Here is a 22,213-nt window from a genome sequence, read left to right as displayed (position 1 = left end):
CAGCATTGGCAGCAATGAGCCAGGGAGTGCCCAGGTGCTCTGAGCAACCCCAAAGGGAGCAGAGGGCACACAGGTGCCATGCATCAACATGAGGGGATAAAAGGTTGGGCTAAAGAACCAGAAGGGCAGATGCTTGCAGCCTTCTCAGGTGGTGTGGTGTTATTCAGTATGGCGGATGCTTGAAACCTTCTGATGAGGTATGGTGTTACTCTGTTTGGGGGAATGCTTAAGGCTTTCTTAAATTGTGTGGTGATACTCTGTGTGTTGTGACTGTCTCAACTGTGATATATGCTGCAACACAAGTGGGATGATAAATCAGGATAAACCTCTTAGATTAAGAACCAAGTTCAGGCCTTAATCTTGCAAGAAAAGAACTGCAACAGAAGACCCTCCATGACTGTAGCAGTTGATTTCCCCGTCTCAGACAACACATGAAACTGAATTTCCTGGTTAAGTCACTTGGTTCTGGCTGGGTAATGTGAGTATAAAGCTTCCGATGTGTCTGAAGTATTGTCACATGAAATTTGTCATTTCTTCATTTTTCACCCTGCGGTACCTTGGCTATTTCTGATTGAATTAAATACTTTAAATACTCTAGGGCTTAAAGACCTAAAATAGACACAGTTGGGACTGTGCCATAGCTGTTTAAGGGGGATTTTCATTCTTGTCATGAAGAGAGAAAATTTTAGTGAATGAAAGTGGAATTCTTTGATTTTCTTTATGTGAAAATGTGGCAGTGATTTTCTTCACGTTCCAGTTGTTCAAGCTAGAAAGTGTGGATGGAAAATGACTAAATAAACTTTCTTCAGTTGATGCATTTAATGGAGAGATTAAGAAAACGTGGCTTTATTTCATAAATCCTATGTGCACTGATTTGCATTGTGGCAGAAAAAATGTAAAATCCTATTTGTGTTTTTTGAAGAACGTATGACCCGAATGTTTACAATGCAGGACAAATAAAAATGGGAGGGAGAAATTGCATTCCCTAGAATTTTGTAGCTCTGTGAAGATGATGAGAGAAGAGTTTAAGAAATTATATGTAAGTTTTTTGCTTTGGAAAGAAGCCTTTTTCACCACTCCTTCAAAGATGTGATGGTTTTAAGGGAGATGTAACAACCATTCCAAGACACCCAATGCTTTGATGAGCCCAGGAGGCCCTTCCTGCTCGAAGCTGCATAGGCAGTCTGATTGTTTCATTCCCGTTGCTTGGAAAGGCGGAGCCAGTCCTTTAATTCTCTTAACTATTGTCTCTTGCAGACCCTGAAGATCACCCCTGAGCATGCTGAGATTCGGGCAGCACCTCCTCAAGCCCTCGGTGGTGTTCCTGAGGACGGAGCTGTGCTTCGCCCTGGTGAACCGCAGGCCGGTGGTGCCGGGCCGTATCCTTCCCACGGCTCTGTGCTCCTGGGAAAAGCAGGACACGCTTGGAAGGCCAGGTAGGACGCGACACGGGTTTATTCCAAATCCAGGCACTGATGCTTGATCAGGAGATGCTTGATCAGTGTTGCAGAACTGCCGAAAACTGTTGCTTAGCAACTGTGACCTTCGAGGTGAGTTTCTATTGACCTTTTCACCACAGAAGATATATAAACAACCAGGTGCTGCTAAAAGCATTTAAAAAGTCTATTGGAGGTGGTACCGTTTAAATTCCGTATTAGGCTAAATAACACATCCCGCTTCCCTTTTAATAATGTCACTTATTTTTAGATGTGGTAACTTCTTTATGGAGGATTTTCAACTTTTCCTGGCTAAATGTACACCATTTGTCAAATGCCAGTAGACTTCTGTATGAAGTCTTCAAAGACTTTTTTTTGGGGGGGACAGATTGCTTTGATTAATTTAGGTGGGAATGGATTAAATAAACCATCTGTATAGTGCACACATTTTATGATGAAAATAGGAAGCCTCACAGTGTAAGTAAAATTCTCGAGTTTGAAACTGTATTGTAACTTGATTATACAAGATGCTCAGTGTACCTATTTGTAGTGTAGTGTGTTATTTTCCAGTCAAAATTCTGCTGCTCTGTAACTTGTGCTGATTTTAGTGGCTGAAAGTGCAATTTTTCAGAAATAATCAAGACTGATCACTTCTTCCATAGAGTTCATGATAAAATTTTAGTAGGAGTTCAGGCAAAGAATGACTGTGTTTAGGAAAAAAAGGAAGTTGTATGTAGTTTACTGAAAATTTTCTTGCCAGTTTTTGTAGTTTTATGTTGTTTCTTTCACTTAAAATCAAGTGAATTTTAATATATATTTTTTAAACCCAAAAATGTTATTTCCTCTGAAATATGGAACCTTTCTTTCCTCCCATCACTTCTGTAGATTATAATTGTTCAATATTGAATTTTTCTCTCCATCTATTTTGAATGGTGTTTGTGTGTACCAGAAGTCAGATCATGCAAAATTGCACAAACTTCATAGAAACTTTAAAGGTGTTATTGTTTCACCAATACATTTTAATTAATTAAATTAACAGGTTTTCTGATCTTCAAGTTTCTGAAATTCCTGATGTAAATCCATGGTGATTTACAGATTTGTCATATCAAAAACCATTTTCAAAGCTATATCAAGACAGTGTCACATCAGTCACTGTGTGATGCAGGGCCTCTAAGTGTATGTATGGCATTGTGTGGATCAGAGAGTAAATAAACTGTTACCTGTTCTGTAAGTGCAGGATTTAAAAACCGTATTTGGCAATTTTTTAAAATTAATCAGTTACGTGAACAATTGCATCTGTTGTTAAAAATAGAGTATTTCAGATGAAGCATTCTTGTTTTAAAGTTTTGTGAGCACCTAGTAATGACAAGTTAAAGAGCCTATAAAACTTAATTATTACAAGCTTCTTTTCTTCTTAAATAATTAAAGATTATAAACTCTTGTTGTATAATTATTGCTGACTTTTGGCAGATACATTTATTTGCTCAGGGTTTAGCTTTGTTATCCCATAATGAGTATTGCAGCATATTTTATAGTGTCACATTGTTTTAATAGCTTGTGTTGTAATATATAATGTAGTCTTTGTTTCTCCATTGAATAAATGTTCAGGTAATAAAAACCCAACCCTTTTCCTTTCTCATTACAATAAGACGAAATTAGGAGAGATCTTGATGTAAAGGCTAGAATACAGTATGTAAAATAGAGCAATTTGCAGTTGTAAGCCTTTTAAAGTGTCTGTATAATGCAGCATTCATCTTGAGACCTGGCAGTAAGAAGTGTATTTTCTTTGTTTTATTGCAATAATTTTATCTGCCTTGTCTTTGGTACATGTGTGACATTTTTTTCTCAGTAGAAAATAAAATATTAATATATGTGAATTAGAGAGACAAAGGAAATCAGTCTGAAAGCCAGATCACTCCAGGTGGTGGCTTTAATTAACTAGTAAGGTTGAAATTCCATCTTGAAATGGAAAATAGGGTTGGAATTATGAATTTGCAGTTATAGTTTTAAAATAAAACTATTATTTGGTAAAAAGTCTGTCACAATGGCCTTGTAGAGTTCAGTGTGACTTGAACAGGCTTGTTCACTTAACACATTGCAAAGTTTTGTTTATTTTGAGCTACCAATCCTGTGAATTTAGCTTGGCATTTGAAAGGCAAATTGTGCTAAGAGTCCAAAACTCCATAGAGTAAGAATACAGTATTTATGGCAAGAAAATGGTTCTCCTGTTCCTGGACAGAGGTGCCTCATTTTTCCCAGCATTAGGCTTCTGCCCAAGGGGTGCACTGAGTTCACAGGCTCAAGAACCTGTTTCTGTTGGGATCCCTTTGAGTGATTAGTGTACATTCTTGGATAGGAACATGCTGGGTACTTATTATTGAGTGAGAGCTATCCAGCGTTAAACTGGAACCTTCAGTGTGCCAGCCACAATGTGCACATTTGTGGGCCAGTGGGGAACATTGACCTCTTCTGGCACAAGGAGACAGAGGAGACAGTGGGTGGTCAGCGTGCAGGATTAGTGCCTGCTCCCCCCAGGAGACCCAGTCCCTTTGTGCCACCCAGTCTTTACTCAGAGCTGTCGGACCACAGCTGTCTGGAGATGTTGTCACTTAACACCTGCAATAGTAAGGGGTCTGTATTTACTCTGATCTTGCCTTCTCCTTGTCTGATATCAGAGCAGAAGGCACGTGGCACAGTGTTGATTAATGAGATTCTGGGTTTTGGGGTGTACTTTTATGATGACTTTCTGGCATTGTTGCAGAGCCAAGAGTCTGAGTGGGAACACAGATACTGTATTCCTGAGCTGTAAATTTGGGAGTAGGAGGAGGTAGCTGGGTATTCTGGAAACTGGCTGGGATACCCTTATACAGGTACCCATTCCCTTTTTTACAGGTGTCCTTGTTTCCTCTCTGTTCTGTCAGCTTGCTGCCTTGCAGAGGGTGATTGTGAAAAGCAGTCACTTGTGGCTCCCTTGAACATCTCTGTGGTTGTTTTGGAGGAGGCAGCTATTCAATAGCTGGAGCAGTGCAGGGATGTGTCTATAGTCAGCAAATGCATTGTTTCTGTCACACAAAAGGCACAAGATGAACTGAATCAGTTCATGCAAACAGCATGAGCTCAGCTTCTCCTTGGCTTCTTGCTTGAATTAGTTCATACAGAGCCTTGCTGCTTCCATAGTTCCATAGAGCAGAACTGTGATGCTGTTAGAAACAAATTCCATCTGCTCTTTGACACGGACTTTTTGTGCTTTAAAACGGTAACAATACCTGGTGAATGACCTACCATTTTATTGATGTTTTCTTAGCCCTTCACCAGAGCTTTACATGATTTCGTTCACATCTTCGATAAATATGAACTGGTTTTTATCACTGCCTTTCTCATGTTGTTGTGCAGGGTACTTGTTTTCATCTTGTGTTAAATATGAAAAATGAATTTCAACATTAGCAAAATCCATTTGAGGACTAGGACTTTTTATTATAAATAAAATTATTCATTAGTTGAGTCCATTTTTTTCAGTAGACAACGTATTGATCTTTAGATTTGTGTTCAGGATGCCATAAGAACTAGCACAAAAGGAACACAGCAACATTTGTAAATTGACTGAATGCAATATATAATGACAGAGACAAAGAGCAGATCTATGGCAATACTATATTATACAAAACATTTTTCAGCAGTTTATTGAATTGGTTATTAAGAGGAACACTCTTTCCAGCTGGGAACAGCAAACTGAGGGTTATTGGGACCAAGTAATTTAATAGAAATTTGTGGACACTTTGGCTCCCTTACTAAGGGCACATGTATGTGTGTAATAAATTAGAATAAACACTTTACAACAACTTTTCATATGGGATTGATTGCGAAAAGGTTTTTCCATCTAAAAAAACCAACAAAACAGGAAAAAAAGAAGGAAGACTATTTAACTGTTATATACTGAATTTTGCTGGACTATTTTGTACTGCTCTTTTCATAGCTATCTAAGTTTTCCCAGCAGAAACGATTCTGTTTGTGGGGAATAGACCATGTATAAAACCCCAAAGCATATGATGTTGTCTGGCACCTTCATCCCTATGTGAAGGTAATGGTCATTATTTGTTGCCGAGGCCGTGTGCTGTTCTGTGGGTTGCTTCTCTTGTTCCTGTTATTAATGAGCAGAGAAAACATTCGTTGAACCAGATGCTCCCTTCAAAGGCCTGCTAACACCCCGAGCTGCAGTGTAATTGCTCTGCTGCAGGGGTGGGACGGGATCCAGGGTCAGGCGATGTGAGAGCAGCATCTGCTCTGCTGCCCCGTTTGTCTGGCTGGGAGCTCCCTGTCATCTGCTGTCAAACGGCTCTATTGCTCCACACTGATGTTTTCTCTAGTGCCACAAATTTTTTCCTAATCCTTTCCTTAAAAGTTTTGCACTTAAAAAGAAACGGTCTTTTAGAATTATTATTGTTACTTAATATATTTTCAAAGCAATTTTCATTTAGTTACACACCTGACAGAATTTTTCACAGAAGGTAGCACACTAGAAAGAAGAGTAGTATTGTCTCACAAGTTTGGTTGAAAATCATGGTATTTATCTTGTACATGAAATTTTAATTCTTCATAAACTTACAGAATTGCTGTTATGATTTTATTAGTACATTACTCATTTATCATATCTATATCTATGCTCTGTAAGTATGAATTTTATGGGTTTCAACCTAAATAAGTGTTAATATTTACCATAAAACTAAGATTGAGAAAATAAAATTCAGTTATATTGCAGAATATATGTTTATATCTACATATTCCAATAATGTACACTGCGTATTTGCAACAACTTGTTTGAGATATCTAATCTTGTAGGAAAGTACTCTTTGCTTTATTGCTCATCACAGAAGCTTCCTATACATTACTACTATTATTAGTTTGTTTAGCATAATGCTAAGGATCAGTCATGTTCCATTTAGCTCTTTAGCAAAGAGCTAAAAATAAAGGGGTTTGGTAAAGACTTTGTAATTTAAATAGGAAACTGGAAATGCAAGGGAATCACAATGGAGACAACAAAATATTGTTTGGTACAATAATGCCTGGACTCCTTACATGAAATTTATAAAATGTGTAATAACTGTAGAAGAGGAGGGCATTGGGAAGAGATGCAGTTCCTTTCCTGGTGCAGCAAAGGCCTCCTGAATAGGAAGAACTGATATAAATGGTGCATCTTATTTGAAAATGGGGAGAAGTATAGAATATGTCTCTTCATCAGGAATGCAGAGGAAATTCAGACTTTATGTATTGTAAGTATCTGAAGCTGTTGTGTATTGGTGAAAACTCCTGAATTTTTTTACCTCAGATCCCAAATAAAGCTGTTCCATGGCTCTTCCTTACTGATCCCTCAAGTAGGATTTATTAACGCCTTATAATGTTTACTTGTACAAATGTGTGTAAGAAAAACAGTTCCTATGCTTAATAACTTTCAGCAAAATTCAGCTGTGTTGTAAAGAGGACAGGGAGTGGGACTGTGCCCTTGGCAGCACCAAGCCAACAAAGAAGCTTTGCTGTGTTCTCCAGGTCCCTTCTGGGAGAAGGGCTCTTCTCCAGCAGCCCAAAGAACGGCTGAGCTCCTCTGTGTATACAAACCACTTGAACTTGCTGGTGATAGAGGCCAGTTAATTATCTCAGGGCTGGAGTCATTTTGTTTGCAGTCTACAAACAAAAGGATGGTGTTTGACTCGCATTAAGAAATGCTGCTTCTGAAGATAAGAGATTCAGGGCTCTGAGCACAAAGGCTTGTCTGTATGACTTATTTGTGGGAATGGAGTTCAACTGTCTCATTTGGGCTGATAAAAATGCTTTCTCTCACTTCAAATCTTGTCTTGCTTGGAAGGTGCTGACTGTTGAAAGAGGATGCCCTTCACCATAAGGATATGCAATTCTGTTTGCATTGTTATAGTTGCATTAATATACTGGTTTTGATGAAAATCCCATTCTAAATCCTTTGTGCCAGTATTGTAAATAGAAAGGAAAAAAATGAAAGTAATGTGATCAGAAGTATTTCCTGACTATTTGCAAATGGAGTAAATTACCAGTTAAATCACTTATTTACATGTATTCAGCAGATTAGTGGTAAGAATTTCTCAGGCTATAGCACAACCTGCATTGGAAGAGGTGCTAGAAAAGCTGTGTAAGGCCACATAAGGGAGAGGCAGTAGCTCCTAGGGTGGAGCCTGTGGCATCTTACCAGGGCTGTGGAGGGCGAGCAGTCTCTTATTAGTAATGTGTTGAACCAACCTTCAACCCTGACTGTGTGGAGACTGAGATCTCTGGGCTTGGAACCAGTGTCATAATAGGTTGGATTTCTATAACTATATTTCTTGACTACATTGCTAACAAATACTAAAATTCAGCTAAAAAATTCCAATTTCATTTTTGTCTAATGGCTTTTATTCACCTGTTTTTCATCATCATTGATTGGAACTTATAAGTAGCTAAAACCACCATGAACCTCTCTACTACTTTGTGTGTTTCAGGGACACTCACTGTCCAGTTCTGAAGGTGTGTTAGTAATGTGTGTCTTCTAAAAGTGGAACTGCTTGTCCTTGTGTGCTCCAGGGACATGCAGAAGGGCTCACATTTTGTTATGTTTACCCTCATTATCAATTTTCAAAGCATGCTACAAATGTAGTTTCAAAGTAATCTACTTTGAGGTTTCTGTCATTGGGGTGACAGAAATACCTGGTAAAAGACTTTATTTTAGCATAGCAATAACCTGGCCAAATGTTTAGTGAGAAAAGCCTTAATCAAGTCAAGCTTAAAAAGGAGAGCAAAGCAATGTGGAAGGATATGAAATTAAGTGGTAGCAAACTTTTGTATGAAAAGTGGCAGGTATACTCAGTAGGACCCAGGAAACATTAAATGAGTGTTTCCTTTGAGGTTTAACACAGTAATGGGCATTCTTGTTTAAAATATTGTGAAGTCCTGTGGATCTTATGACTCTCTACAACTACCTGAAAGGAGGTTGTAGAGATGTGGAGATCAGTGTCTTCTCCCAGGGAGCAAGAAATAGGACCGAGTAGTGGCCTGAAGTTGTTCTGAGGGGGGGTTAGATTGGACATTAAGAAAAATGTATTTGTCAAAAGGGTTGCCCAGCCCTGGACCAGCTGCCCAGTGCAGTGGAGTGGTCACCATCCCTGGGGGGATTGAAATGACCTGTGAATGTGGCACTTGGGTACATGGGTTGGTGGTGGCCTTGGCAGTGTTGAGTAAAGGGTTGGACTTCAAGGTCTTTCCCAACCTAACCCATCCTATGATCCTATAAATAATGAATGCTTTTAGCTCAGCAGTTACTTTCTAGTCTAGTAGAGAGGAAATTTGTAATTGGTGTGCTTATTGAACAAACATGTAATTTTATCCCTTTTATCATATCGGTAAAACCCAAATAAACAAATGGATGATGGGTAACAAATATGAAGGAGGTGTTTGCTCTGTTGCACTTTTGACACTATAGAAAATTTATGTACTTGCATAAGTAGCAGAAAACCACAAGCTTTGCATTCAAATTCCAATTACTATGAACTTCAGAAAAGAAAGAAGGACAAAAAAGTTTTTTTCCTCAGAATATAACTGGATTTAAGTTCAGGTTTTTTTACTTGTTTAAGTAGTTTCTGACTAATGAAGGAGATGACAGTAACAAGGTACTCCTGTTACAGTTGTTGCACCTTCTGTCTTCAATATAGGCATTAGAAAGTGATATGCAGCACACACACAGTTAACCAAGTCTGGGTGAGCTATTGCATGACTTGCTCTTACAGCAGAATATAATTAAAAGAGATGATTGGAATACATGGATATTCATAATAGATGTCACACAATTACCATAAGTAATGCAATACATGCAAAATCTCCATTTGTAATGAGAATAGATTTGCTGGAAAGTCAATTGGAAATTTCATTTATTGCTTATTGTTTCCAGCATATTGGGCTATTTTGTGCTATTCAGTGTAATACAACTATGTGTTTTCTTCAGGAACACATTTTTGAGAGGCATCTTGCATGAACTTCCTATTGCAAAAAGGAGATCCAGTGATCCAATGTTAACCTGTCATCTCTTCTCCTTGCTGTTGAAGAGCCTATTACATGGGATTTTTCTGTTGAAACATACATTAATATTCCTTAATGTACCATAATTATAATCTAAAGAAGAATTTTTTGTACTCCTTATATTTTGAGGACCTCTATCATGGTTTAACCCTGGTCAATGATTTATTACTACATAGTCAACTTCTTGTTCCCCTGCAGCAGGAAGAGAGAGAGAATTGGAAGGATAAAAATAGGAAAACAGTGTTAGGTATAAAGACAGTTTACAAGGTGAAGCACAAGCTGTTCACATGAGTAAAACAAAACAAGAAATTAACTCTCTGCTTCCCATGGCCATCCCCCAGAGAGCAGGGCCCCATCACATGGAACAGTTTGAACACCCCTTTGCTTCCTTCTTCCTCTCATGACTTTTTTCGTTTCTTTTTTCTTCCCTTAGTTCTATATGCTGACCATGACACCTCATGGTCTGGGATATCCCTTGGGTCAGTTGGGTCAGCTGTGTCCCCTCCCAGCTCCTTGTGCCACCCCCACAAGGTGGGGTGAGGAGCAGCAAAGCAACAGTGAAAACATCCCTGAGTTGTCAATGCTGTTTCCAGCACAAATCCTAACCTGCCCCATAGCAGCTCCTGTGGAGAGTAACTCCACCCCAGCCCAAAGCAGTGCAACCTTCAGCAGCCAAGAGGGCACTAAAGGACATGCCATGTACATGAGAAATAAGCAGGAATGCTCCCTAAACATACGGGAATGGAAGAACAGGCCACTGAGATGTGCCATCCTAGTGCCTTCTCCAGGGCACAGAGTGATCTGTAGCTCTTCAGACTGCCTGGTGTAGGGGTTAGTCTTTTGAGGGTAAAGTCAATTTACTGTGTTCCCTCAATGAGTGCAGGTGCAGAGATCTGGAGAGAATCCAGTCACTAATACAGATTTCTTCAGATGCAACTGAAGGAAAACCTTGAGCACAATTGCTTTGCTTTGTCACAAGACTAGACTTCCACGTGCCCGTGTAAAATAGCTTGAGTTTTCAGATGCAATGCCTCGAGTCTGTTGGGCTTCAGCTTTTCTGGCTTTTATTGTTTTTAGGTTGGGTGAAGTCCTTCCCTCCGTTTTCCTCCTCTCCACTGCACAGCACACATAACTCATACTCAGTGCTGTGCTTTCCCCACTGGCTGCTCCAGAGGGGAGCACATACAGGGGCTCCCACCTTCTGTGTGTCCAAAGGTCCTCACCTGTGCTCCTTCTTTTGTTCAGGGAATGTTTTCCTCTGTGGTTTGAAGTGATAATTGAGACTATCAAGTACAGTTATTGCAAAAGGCACCATAATTGCTTTGCAGAGCTTCAGCAGAGGGTCAAGCACCTTCTCTGAGCAGGTAATTGGGTAAATTATGTTTTAGTAAGTTGTCTTGAGTTAGGTTAGATCCCAACATAGCAGACAATGGAGGCTTTGTTGTAAAATGAGGCTACACTAGGAAGTGGAGTGCATAATTCATGGATACAGATGTATTTCACTTTATCACTCATACCATATCTGGGTTTCTAAGGCTGCACAAGTGTGCATAGTCTGCTATTCATTTGCTAATGTATTTTACTTGTGCTGCTCCTTGTAACCTGCCGACTTCCACTGCTTCTAATCAAAACATGAAACCCTCAGCATCTCCCAGTTATCTCTCTTGAGAAAATGTTAATATTTTACAATAAAACTTGAATATTCTCCTTCTGATGCTCCAGTGTAACATTGTTCTGCATTCAGATGAGTGATCTCTCTAAGAGGCTGCCTAAGAGCTGTTGCTTTTAGTTCAGGATTCAATGATCTTTTCCCGTTAGTAATTGGGAATGTATTGAGGTGGCTTGTTGCTGTTTGCTTCATATAATTAGAAATTATGTGCAATGAGAATGAGTTTAAGTAGGTAAATTTGGAAATTCTGCTTTTTTTGGTGAACTTTGTGTATCAGAATACAAGATTTTGCTTCAATGTGTATGCAAAAATGAAACTATTTATGAACATATTTTAAAAATGTCATTGTTTCATTCAGTGTTTCTTTTTCTCTCACTCTCAGGTAGAATTTGTCTGCTTGTAGAGAAAATATATGATACAGATTGTATATTTAAATTATGCTATAGAAATGAACATTGCCAGAATTCAGGCACTGTGAGCACATACTGCAGGAATGCTTTCTTAGGCTCAGTTTTGTTCATGATGTTTTAGTTGGGTAAAGCCTAAATAATTTGGGATTTAATTCACTTTTCTACCTTCATACACAAAAGATAAAGGTGAGGAAAAAAATATAGTGAGCATGTGTCTCAGTAAATAAACTGAATTCCTGGCTGTGAAGAATTCTAGAGCCCAACTGTGGAGACATTATATTTCTGGTGATTTGAGTTCAAAATCATGTGTGATTTGAGGAGCAAGAGGAAGAAGGGAGAAGTAGAGAAAGGGGAAGGGAAAAAAGGTTTATATATGTGGGAACAAATTTTTCAGAAATAAAAGTCTTAGATTAACAATGGCACTAATAAGAGCTATAGCTGTAAATCTGAATGTGGGGATTCCTAAACTAGGACCAGTGATTTTTTTTTTAATTTTGATTTTTTTTTAATATTTAGAGTAAACTTTGTGACTGAAACAAATTGCTGGAGATGAAGAACATTTGTTATTATCTGGTACTTTGAAATAAAGATTGAACTTCTCTTTAAGATTAATAAGAATCTAATATCTCTATGGAGGAATGATAATGGAATCTCAGTTGACATGGAGGAATTCAGAATAATTTCTCTCTTTTTCTCTCACTCACTGACTGTTGTGAACTGTTAGTGGGTCAACAATGAGCTGTGACATTTTTTGCCATTCTCAAGCCTTCAAAATGAAATTTCATCTTCTTTAAAAGAAAGATTGTTATAAAAAGGAGGGGGAAAAGGTGTGTTAGGAAATGAAGTCAAGATAATTGGATAAGCCTTCAAAGGAGAGGTGCATCTTGTTGCTGAAGGGGTATCATTTAAATTTGAAAATAGGTATGGAGAATTACAAATAAAGCAGTTTTAATGACCTCTTAACCTCATATTCCTGCCTGAAGCTTGAAAGGGAACGTAAAGTTACTCTATTTTAAAATATCTGTTAATAGCTAATTTAGAATTTGTTAAAATTCTGTATAACTCATATATTAGTGATTGTATTTCTATACATTTTAACACTTCTGTGAATTGCAATAATTGTAGGGCAAAATTCAATTAATTTGAACTGCATCTGAAAAAAAGTCTGTTTTGGGTTTTTAACTGCCTGATCATGAGAACATGGCAAGGCACCTCTGCCAAGCTTTATCTGCCTGTTGAGTGTTTGGTGCAAGCACCACTAGCAATGCTGCAAACAATTTAATGCTTTCTTGTTAGAGCCAATTACCTCCTGTCTCAGTGTTCTGTGGGAAACTTCGGCGTATTTGCAAAATGAAATTGCATGTTCTTCCCCCTGCCAATTACTTCAGCTCCAGGTAGTGCAAATTAAAGAAAAAATGAAGGCAAACTTTTAAATTCAATTTGCATAGCTCTGTTATGGTGGAAAGGAATTATGTTGGGAGTGAAAACTCTGTAAACACTTTGAAATAGATTAAATGTATTTTTCAAATGACTCTCCTTAAAAAACTTCAGTGAGATACTTGAGACATGTATGCTTACACTGAAAAGCAGAGGAACTCGCAGAGTATTGCAAGAAAGTGTTTTTTTTTTGGCTGTGGTTTTTTTTTCTGCAGTCATTTTGAGTGAATGCAAAACATGGAATTGCCACCCTTCTTAGGTAATGAGAAGATTTTCAGGATAAAAAAAGGAAAGCCACTTAATTAGTATCCAGTCATGTGGAAGGATACTAATGACATTTCTGCTCAATTAATGTTTGTTTACTATGACCCTATCAATATTAATAAAATAAGTTCTACTTGCTTGTCTTTCAATAAAAACCTGAATTTGACCTAGAGGAAGTTCATAATAAAAATATTGCAGAGTTATACATTTCTATTTTTATCAGCAATGTTAATGGAGTGCTGCTGACTTAACATTGCTGAGGCTATTTTTGCTTATAAAACAATGCCTTTTTGCTCATGTTTCATGACAAAATTAAATGCATCTAGTTTCAATTATGACTTATTTATAAATACCTGTGGTATTGAATGAGTTTTTTAATGTGGAGAAACATCCTTCTTACATGAAAGTTTGGTGTTAAATGAAGGGACACAATGGTTTTATAACATTGATTACATCTTTATATGCAAGTCTTAAGCTTGTTTGACCCATTTTTAAACTGGAGGGACATAAAATGTCAAGAGGAGGGGATTTTCTTTGTGAATGATAATCTTAATCCAAACCTTCAGCCAGAGTCCAGGTCAGGATTTATTCATCCTTAAATAAGAAAAATCTATTCCATTTATCTGGCATTGATAGCAGCATTGCTTGTTTTACTGGAACCCTGATCTGTGGTGTGGATTCTTTTTTCTCGTTGAGCACTGGTTTTTAACGTTCCTTGTGTTTTAGAAGCCCATGGATTTACCTGCTCATTTGTATTTATCCAGTGTTTGCAGTGTAGCAGACAGTCTGCAAAAGTGACTGCTAAAACCAGGGGTATTTTTGTATGCAAATTTAATTTTTCCTAATTTGAATACCAGTACACATAAGAATGAGTATTTTGATATGAAACAGATACAAAGAATCTGGCACTACTAAATGAAAGGATAAAAGAAATACTATTTTAACTAAGGTGTAAAAATGCAAGGTCCTCTTCTGTGCAATGGTTAGATGGCTGTTGCACCTATGTATTCCAAAAATCTACAGCTTTTGAGATATTGTTCTATTTATTCATGGGGGCATGGTGAGGGAGCAGGGGAAAGGCAGTGCAGTCCAGCTTGGAGTCTTTTCTCAAATCCCCCTTGATCTTTAACCATCACACTGATGGTGCCTGAATGAATTTATCTTTGTACCTTAGCTAAAGTGTTGTCCATAGGGTATTTTATATTGCCTACAAGATATCAGAGTAAAGGAAATGTGATTTGATACCTGTGTTTTGTCACTATTGAAAAGGCACAGAGAGATGCTCTATTTGTCTTTTTAAATAATGAAAGTTGAATCAAGATTGTCATCTGATCTGTCAGAGGATTCAGCAGCAATAACTATCTACCATCTTATTACTTCTCCTTCCCTTTTTAAACTTTTTAATCTTTGCAAGGAAAATTGTCAACTATTGTAGATCTCCAGTGTTTGTTGTGCCATTTACTGTATGACATAAGGATAGGTTCTTACTTCTAAAGCCTATTTCCCGAGTTGGTGATTTTGTGAGGAGATGACAGTGTTCTCACTTGTCAGACACCTCCTGTGTTCCTTATCCCTTCAGGTTTGAAGAGAAAAAAAACAGTAATTTACCAAATCTATGCTCTTTATCCCTGCAAGTTTGAAGAGAGAAAAAAATCATGATTTATCTAATAGGATTCTGTTTTTAATTTGTATTTTGGTTTAAAATGGCATTTAAGGCTTTTTCTGCCATATGTATTTGGTGGCTTTGATTTTTCAAAGCCATCACTGAGATGATGTTGTGGGTCTCCTTTGATAATTGTTTCCACTCATAGGCAAGGGCAATTTCATTAACTATAAAAAGATAAATATTTGTCCTTCTTAACAGGATGTGCATACTTGTTATTCTTAACACTGTACCAGTTGGTCAGTAGTCACAGACTGACTAAAATTGTTCATTTCTACCTACAAGGGGTAGAAGATAGCTTTAAGAGTAAGATACTCTGAAATATAAGGAATTTGAGAATATTTCCCATCTGGAATTCACATAATTGGGAACATATGACCATTAAAAACATGTATTTGCAAGTGTTTTATTTAAAAACTAAAAGTACCACTACAAATATTGAACAGAAAAGGAAGAGAAACTGTGGAGGTATAAAATAGTGTGGAGGTTCTGTGTTTCTCATGAGAGACAGTGGACATTTGACTGTCCCACTATTGCAGGGCTGAGGAGATTCCCTGTGAGTTCCTTGTCCCTTTGTCCTTATTCCTTGTATTGGACTGCAGTGAAAGCCAGCAGACTCATCTAAAACTAATGTTATTCCAAATCTTGAATCTAATTTTTGTTGGTTGTCAGTTCAGCTGCTGCACTCTGCAAAGCCTCTGCTGTCAGAGCCACAGAATTCTGAATCTCTGTTTAAGAAGGTCCTTTGTGACATCCTAATTATATTCCATGACAACTTTGCTTTGTTCAGTAAAATAATCAAACAGAAAACTTCCAAAATTAATTTTAATATAAAGACATATTGTATGCAGCACAGTGATAAACCTCATGAAAGTGCCATTCCCACTGACTAACTAAATATCATTAACTGTAGTGACTGCTGGATTCTGTTGTTTTTAAGGAAAGGGAAGCATAAGTGTGCTGCACATACTGCAAGCAATTCAATTTGCCCAGTTAGCAGCAAGGTTTAAGATTGATTTCAGTTTCATGATTCATCTCATGATATTAGTTGTTTTGTGCCTTTTGATGTGAAAATATTAGCCCTAAAATGTTTTTTTTAATTTTATATTGTTGAGGCTTAAATTAACTCCAAAAGTTTCTATGCAAATTCAGTTGAAAATTGAGTTTAAAATATCCATTCCATATGAAAGAATAAAAGACAGTCATTATCTTTCTGTCCTCCTCCTTGGAGTTCTGGGCACACTGAATGCTGAGGATGTGACACAGGCTGCTGATTTCTTTAGGGCTTCAAATCTGCTCTGTTAGACACTGAATCCCAGGGCCTGGCCTTCACCACTCTGCAGTATTTGGTAATAAGGATGTGATGATGCATTTGGCACTAACAAAAGGAAGTACAGAAGTAATTAATTAGGTTTGATTCTGCAGATGACAGTGTAGCTCAGATCACTTCAGACTATAAAAATACCACAAATGAAAGACATTTGGAAGTAGTTTCCAATAAGTGGGAAAATGTCTTCTTTACTGGAAAATAATTTTAATGAAGCTGGAAAAACAGTAGGGAATAACTCAGAAACTGGTAGACTCTTTATTCCCTGTTCCCTCCAATACCTTTTGGCAGCTATCAGAGATTTAGGACAGTGAAGAATAGGTAATGTGAAGGAAAAGAATATTTTTTTTCCCAGTTCTTCAGAAAGCAAAGAAAAATAATTAAACTTAAATAAACTCTTTAGATCAGCTATTTTTATATCATGGCAGCTCTTTACTCAGTTAAAATTTCTTCATTTATTGTCCAAAGCTGTACTGGTTTAGTTGTTTCAGCTGTAAGTTAGGGATGCCAACAGACAGACATTGCTCTGTGAATGAGGCTGGACTAATATGGAAAAGGAAACCCTATAATTTACTCAGCTCTTGTTCAACAGGATTCTTGAATTTCGCTGAACTTCTCCAGTTCCATACATGACTGAGTTGATTTTGATTACTTAAAAGCACATTGCCCATCAGTGGTTCAAGCTAGATGAAGAACTGAAGAACATAACTGCTGTAATCTAATGAATTTTTTTTCTTTTCCCATACATAAAACACTGTAAAAAATTAAAGACAATCTGATAAAAATGCTGGTTTAGTCTTTTAATATTAGACTCAGAGATTCATTTCAGAAGTAGCCAATTTTTAGCTAAAAGGAAAGTTGGATTTTAATAAGGCTTTTGTAATCTGGTAAAATACAATAATCAAAAAAAGGTCTTATCCTTACTTGTACTTTTTGCAGATTTTAAACATATTTTTCCTGGTATTAATCTTTCAATTTCTTTGCCTATTGTCAATGTGTCTCATTTAGAAGATTGTGGTGGAAAGGGGATTCTTAATAAAGTTACAAGGATTATGATTTCTTAAAGAGTCCACTTAAATCAATAAATAGCTACTGATAGCTGCTTAATGGATGTCTAAGTACCTCTTACTATTTTTCTTGACAATTGTTTTCATGGGAGAAAAAAAAGTTGTATTCATGCAAAGCAAGTCTTTTAGATTACTTGCTGTAGTAGTTTGGTAGCAAGTGTTTACACTGATAAGCTGAGCTGAGTGTAGTGTTTTGTAATGTTAGGTATCAATAAAATAGAACTCTTAACTCCACAGCTGAATATAGTTCTTTAATTTTTCTGATGTTGGTTTTGATCTACTGCAGCAGATTTTGAGTTGTGTTCAGGTAAACTTTAAAACATTGCTTTCAAGAAGAGGAAAATATTACTGATAACAAATTTCCTTGCATAAATGCTACATTTTTATTTTGGAACCAGACACATTTAGTCAGTGGTTTCCTGGGGCAGTTATGTCTCAGTGTTTGAGCCCTTGTTAGGATCACTAAGTAAGCCATAGGACCAGCAGATAATAAGATAAACTTTGTGTGTGAAGAATGTGGTGTTTTTAGGTATATCAAGTGAGCTCATCTTCACATCAGGATTTGCTTGAGCTGAAGAACTACTGTTTGAAGTTTCAATATATTTCTTTGTCACGAGTGAATATTCAAAATCATGATCTTTCTTTTAAATGGAGATGCATCACACAGACTCTAAAATCGAAAGGATATGTGCTAGTTTCATTTGGAAGTATAATTAAGGTGTATAATGTCATTTAACTGTTTAATGAACTCTGCATAATATAATGGAATACAAATATTTGACCTTCCTGACAGTGACTGATGGATTGAAGTTGCACAGCATGATATCATTAGAATGTCAAATAACATCATTATTCATGATTATCAGGAATTATTCAGGTGAAATAGCAAATGTAATAGAAAGCTATCATTTTTGTGGGGGCCGCAGATTGACTTTCTATGTCAGTATCAGTCTTTTGATGATACAGGGGGAAGATACTCAGATTTATTGAGCTACAAAGAATTAATGTAATAGGTTAAACAAATGTCAGTAATATCAGAAAAGTAGTTTCCATAGGTCACGTCCTGTATTAAGTGCCTAAGAGTAACTACTAGAGGTAATATTTTAACTTCTGCTTTTATTTCTGCTAAAAATTAAAGCCATCTTTAGATTACAGGTGTTTGCAGCATAAAAATATATCAATAACCACTATTTTTCTGGCTGGTATTTCTGATCAGCAGAAAGGAAAAATGCCATACGGAGTCTTTACAGTAGAACTGCAATTTCACCCTCTATTCTCAGAGGCTTACATTTGAAGCCCAGACCTTTGTTCTGAGAGAATTTAAGCTGAAATCACAAGGTGGTTTTCTGTCACACGCTCAGGAAGTTGATGGCCTGGGTCAGGAAGTGCCACGTACTTGGAGCACTCAAGTGCCTAAAGCTGAGCACAGACTTCTGCAGTTTGTTAAATTATGGCCTATAGAAATAAATGCTGAGTAACCTCTTTTGATTTTGGATAATTAAGATTTTACACCTGAGACATGAGTGTGCTGTGAAAATGCATTTTGCCTGTTGGGACAAACACTGTAACAATGTTTTATGCTGTGTTTTCTGCTCAATGTGAGTCATGCCAAAGGTTATGTTTCGGCCCTGACCTGCAGATACCAACCACACTGTTCTCTCCAGTGGGAAGTTGCTTAAGAAGGAGCTGAAGGAGCAGCTGCTGTTTGCAGTGAAAACAAGATGAAGTTGCAAATTATTTAACTGACTGCACAGAACAGGCAATATTCTCAGGACTGCTGGAATTTCCATAGAGTTTGGGTGGTGGTGGTGGTGCCTACAATGAGTATTTGGTATAAACTTGGCTTTTATTCCTAAGAGGTGATCCAGGGACAAGTCATGGTGTGGGCAGGGGTGGAGCAAACACTGAGTGGTCAGGGAAGCTGAGTGGTGCTGGTTGCATGATGTGCTGCAGAAACACACACATTAATGTCATTTTAGTGTTGAGACAGAAGATTGAGCCTTGCCTTGGGGTTAGATGTTAGGTGTTGGTAGTTTAGTTAGGGAGAGGTGTCCCTACTCACTCCCTAGCACAAGCACTTCTGTGCTCTGAAGCTTTAAAAATATGTGATTGACCATTGTGGTTGGCTAAGACTAACCATCCTCCTGATCTCTATAGCTGCCTAGGTGGGCATATACTGTCCAAAGATATTAGAACTACTGCCTTTATGAGGTACTCCTACAGTTTAACCACAAACAATAGACTTTAGCATGAAATTTAGTACAATTGGCTTTTATTTTACTTTCCTGTTGAATTCTGCAATTCCTGTTAAGTTCTATACAGCCTCAGAGGAAGCATTCCTTCTTTTTACCCTCTTCTCCCCCCTCTGTAGATACACTGACAGTAATTTGGAGTGCTTCTTGATTTGTATATTAAAACTAAATCACAATCCTATTTTTTTTTTTCATGATGTGCAAGTCATAAAACCCATCTGAAGTTGGTAGCTTGGGAATTTATGTGGAATGATATTTTCTCTTAAGTGCCTATACAATGTAAATGTGCTTGAATGGGCTGACAGAGGGCCAGGTGATTTCCAGTGCCTATTTTAGGGTGTTAAAATCTGAATATTCTTTTGCTCCTTGCTGCTCTAGGCTTCTTCCTCAGTCAACAGGTTTTCAATCTCACCAGAACTCCCACTTCACAAGTTGTCAAAGGACTGCTCAAGCAGGAAATGGGAACCTTGAACGTGGTGTGTGTGATTTGAGGTGTGTGCTATTATCAGGGAGCTGAAAAGTAGCCTATCCTTGGATATGCAAAAGATGATGAGATATAACCCTGTACTGATTAGGAAAGTCTGACAACGAGGGAGAAGTTATTGTTGTAGTATTTTTTTTTTCTTTTTGAAGCACTGGAATGCAATTACAGAACTCTGTTGGGTTTCCAGCTGTGCATCCCCCAGCAGCTGGGTGGGCAGTGCCTCACAAGCCAGGGGGCTGCAGCAGTGCAGAATGGGGACAGTGTTTATCAGATGCTTCCCAGCTGAGCACTGTGCATATACAGAGTGTGTTGCTGCTCTGAATGCAGAGGATCCTGGCTTGCAAAGCAGTTCCCCAAGAAAAATCCCTGTGCCAGCAAGCTGCAGGCCAGAGCCAAGGGTGCTGACCGAGTCATGTGTACAACATAAACAAACTCCTTTGTGATTTTCATCATCGTGTTCTGTTATTTTATTACACTTAGCTTACAGAACAGAATAAAACAAACAGAAGACCAGACAAAGTGGTGCTGATTTGACCTCTTTGTACCTGTGTGAATAGTCCTTATTAATTTAAGGTCTTTCTACTTATTCAAATGAGGCCATTAAATAAAACTAGCTTTGACTAGAACTTTCTAGGAGCAGATGCTGTATTTATAGAGCAAAACCATAATTTTAAAGCTTTATGAAATCATAATACAAAAGAAAAGATTATTGCATATTACTATCTTTGGTTACTCATGTATCATTTATTCTAAATAAAAGGAATGATATATATGTGGGGTGAATACATTGTTTTTTCATAGATTCGGCTGCCTTTCCTTACTGACCTTGCCAGTTTGGGCTAAATTCACAAGGAAAGAAGTATAAAGGATTTTGGGTATGAACACTTATCACGTGTGTAGCATGATAACATTTACATTTTGCACTTTATCTTTAGGCTTGAAAAGTTAATTCCCTGCCAGGTTTGGCAGAGGGGGCAGATTGTATGTCAAAAATAAGTAGGCAGCAGAGTGGGGGAGACATACTAATGGTGACCCAAAATTAAAATTTACAGGGTTTTGCCTTTTATTAGACAGTAGAGAAATTACACTAAACCGATTCCCTGAGGCATAGGTCCATATGAAAACAGTTTGAGTTTGGGTGGGTTCTTAAATTGTTTTCACTGTTTTTGAAACCCTTTGTTTATTGTACCATTAGCAAAATAGAAATGAAGAATGTCTTCCTATTTAAGAATCACATTTCTCTTGAAGCCTTTGAAATATTTTACTAAGCATATGATATTGTAATCACATTATAGCATAAAATACATCTGAGAATGTAATTTGTATATCCAGATACTCCTGATCATTGATCAGGCATGTGTTTTATTTTCAAGAAGCTGCAGCACTAGTACGATATAATTTAGCTGATTCCATTCTCAGGTTAGTTTGTTACTTTAGTCCAACGCTTGTGCATATGTTTATCTTGCTTGATGACATAGGAAGAATTGAAATGGATTAAAATGCTTTTTAATGAATTATAATTATCTGTATTCATAAGATATATTGAAGTAGAGATAGCTTTGTGAGCCATTACAGTTACAGGAAGAGATCTAAATTCTGTGAGGGTTATATTTATCTCAAACTGATGAAACGGGAAGTTGAGTTATCATATGAAAAATAAACAGGATATTTAGGCTTTTATCCTTTCCAGTGCAGGTGTTTGAGGTTTTCCATAGGAGGATACAATTGCTATAGATTTTACTTGAAAGAGGGCTAATTATGCATATGTGGTGTCCTTGATCTATTTTTGTAGAGTCCCTCAACTCCTTTTCCTTTGGCTATACAGGCCAAACAAACAGCAAACAAATAGAAAAGCCCTAATTTAATGATTAGTAGTTGCCTCAAAAAATAGTAGGGTGAAAATTGCATCTCATCCATTTTTTATGGCTGTTATTGAAGTCAGGGACTGTGTTCAGCACATACTTTGCTCTTTGATTGTAAACAACTACTGTGCTCCATCTTGGAGTCTCAGTATTTTCTGCTGGCTTGTAGGGATTCTCAGGTCTCTTATAGTGAGGTTAATGGATCAGTAATCAGATTTTATTTAAAAAATACTGTTTTCCTGTATAATAAAGAAAATCTTCAGTCTCCTAGG

At 37.4% G+C, this 22,213-nt stretch overlaps 1 protein-coding gene across 1 annotated transcript in view; it reads left to right on the top strand.

The window, feature by feature from the left end:
• Positions 1–1,279: 1,279 nt before the first annotated feature.
• The window catches only part of FHIT (fragile histidine triad diadenosine triphosphatase), a 394,257-nt gene continuing 373,323 nt past the window's right edge, over positions 1,280–22,213 (top strand). Inside the window, exon 1 of the mRNA XM_077786027.1 lies at positions 1,280–1,379. Coding sequence (XP_077642153.1) covers positions 1,280–1,379 — 100 coding nt within the window. The remainder of the gene's footprint in view (positions 1,380–22,213) is intronic.

Source organism: Lonchura striata, chromosome 12, assembly GCF_046129695.1.
Source record: "Lonchura striata isolate bLonStr1 chromosome 12, bLonStr1.mat, whole genome shotgun sequence".
NCBI classification, from domain to species: domain Eukaryota; kingdom Metazoa; phylum Chordata; class Aves; order Passeriformes; family Estrildidae; genus Lonchura; species Lonchura striata.
Note: the sequence above shows the minus strand (reverse complement) of the source record. Positions and strands in the feature narration are given on the sequence as shown.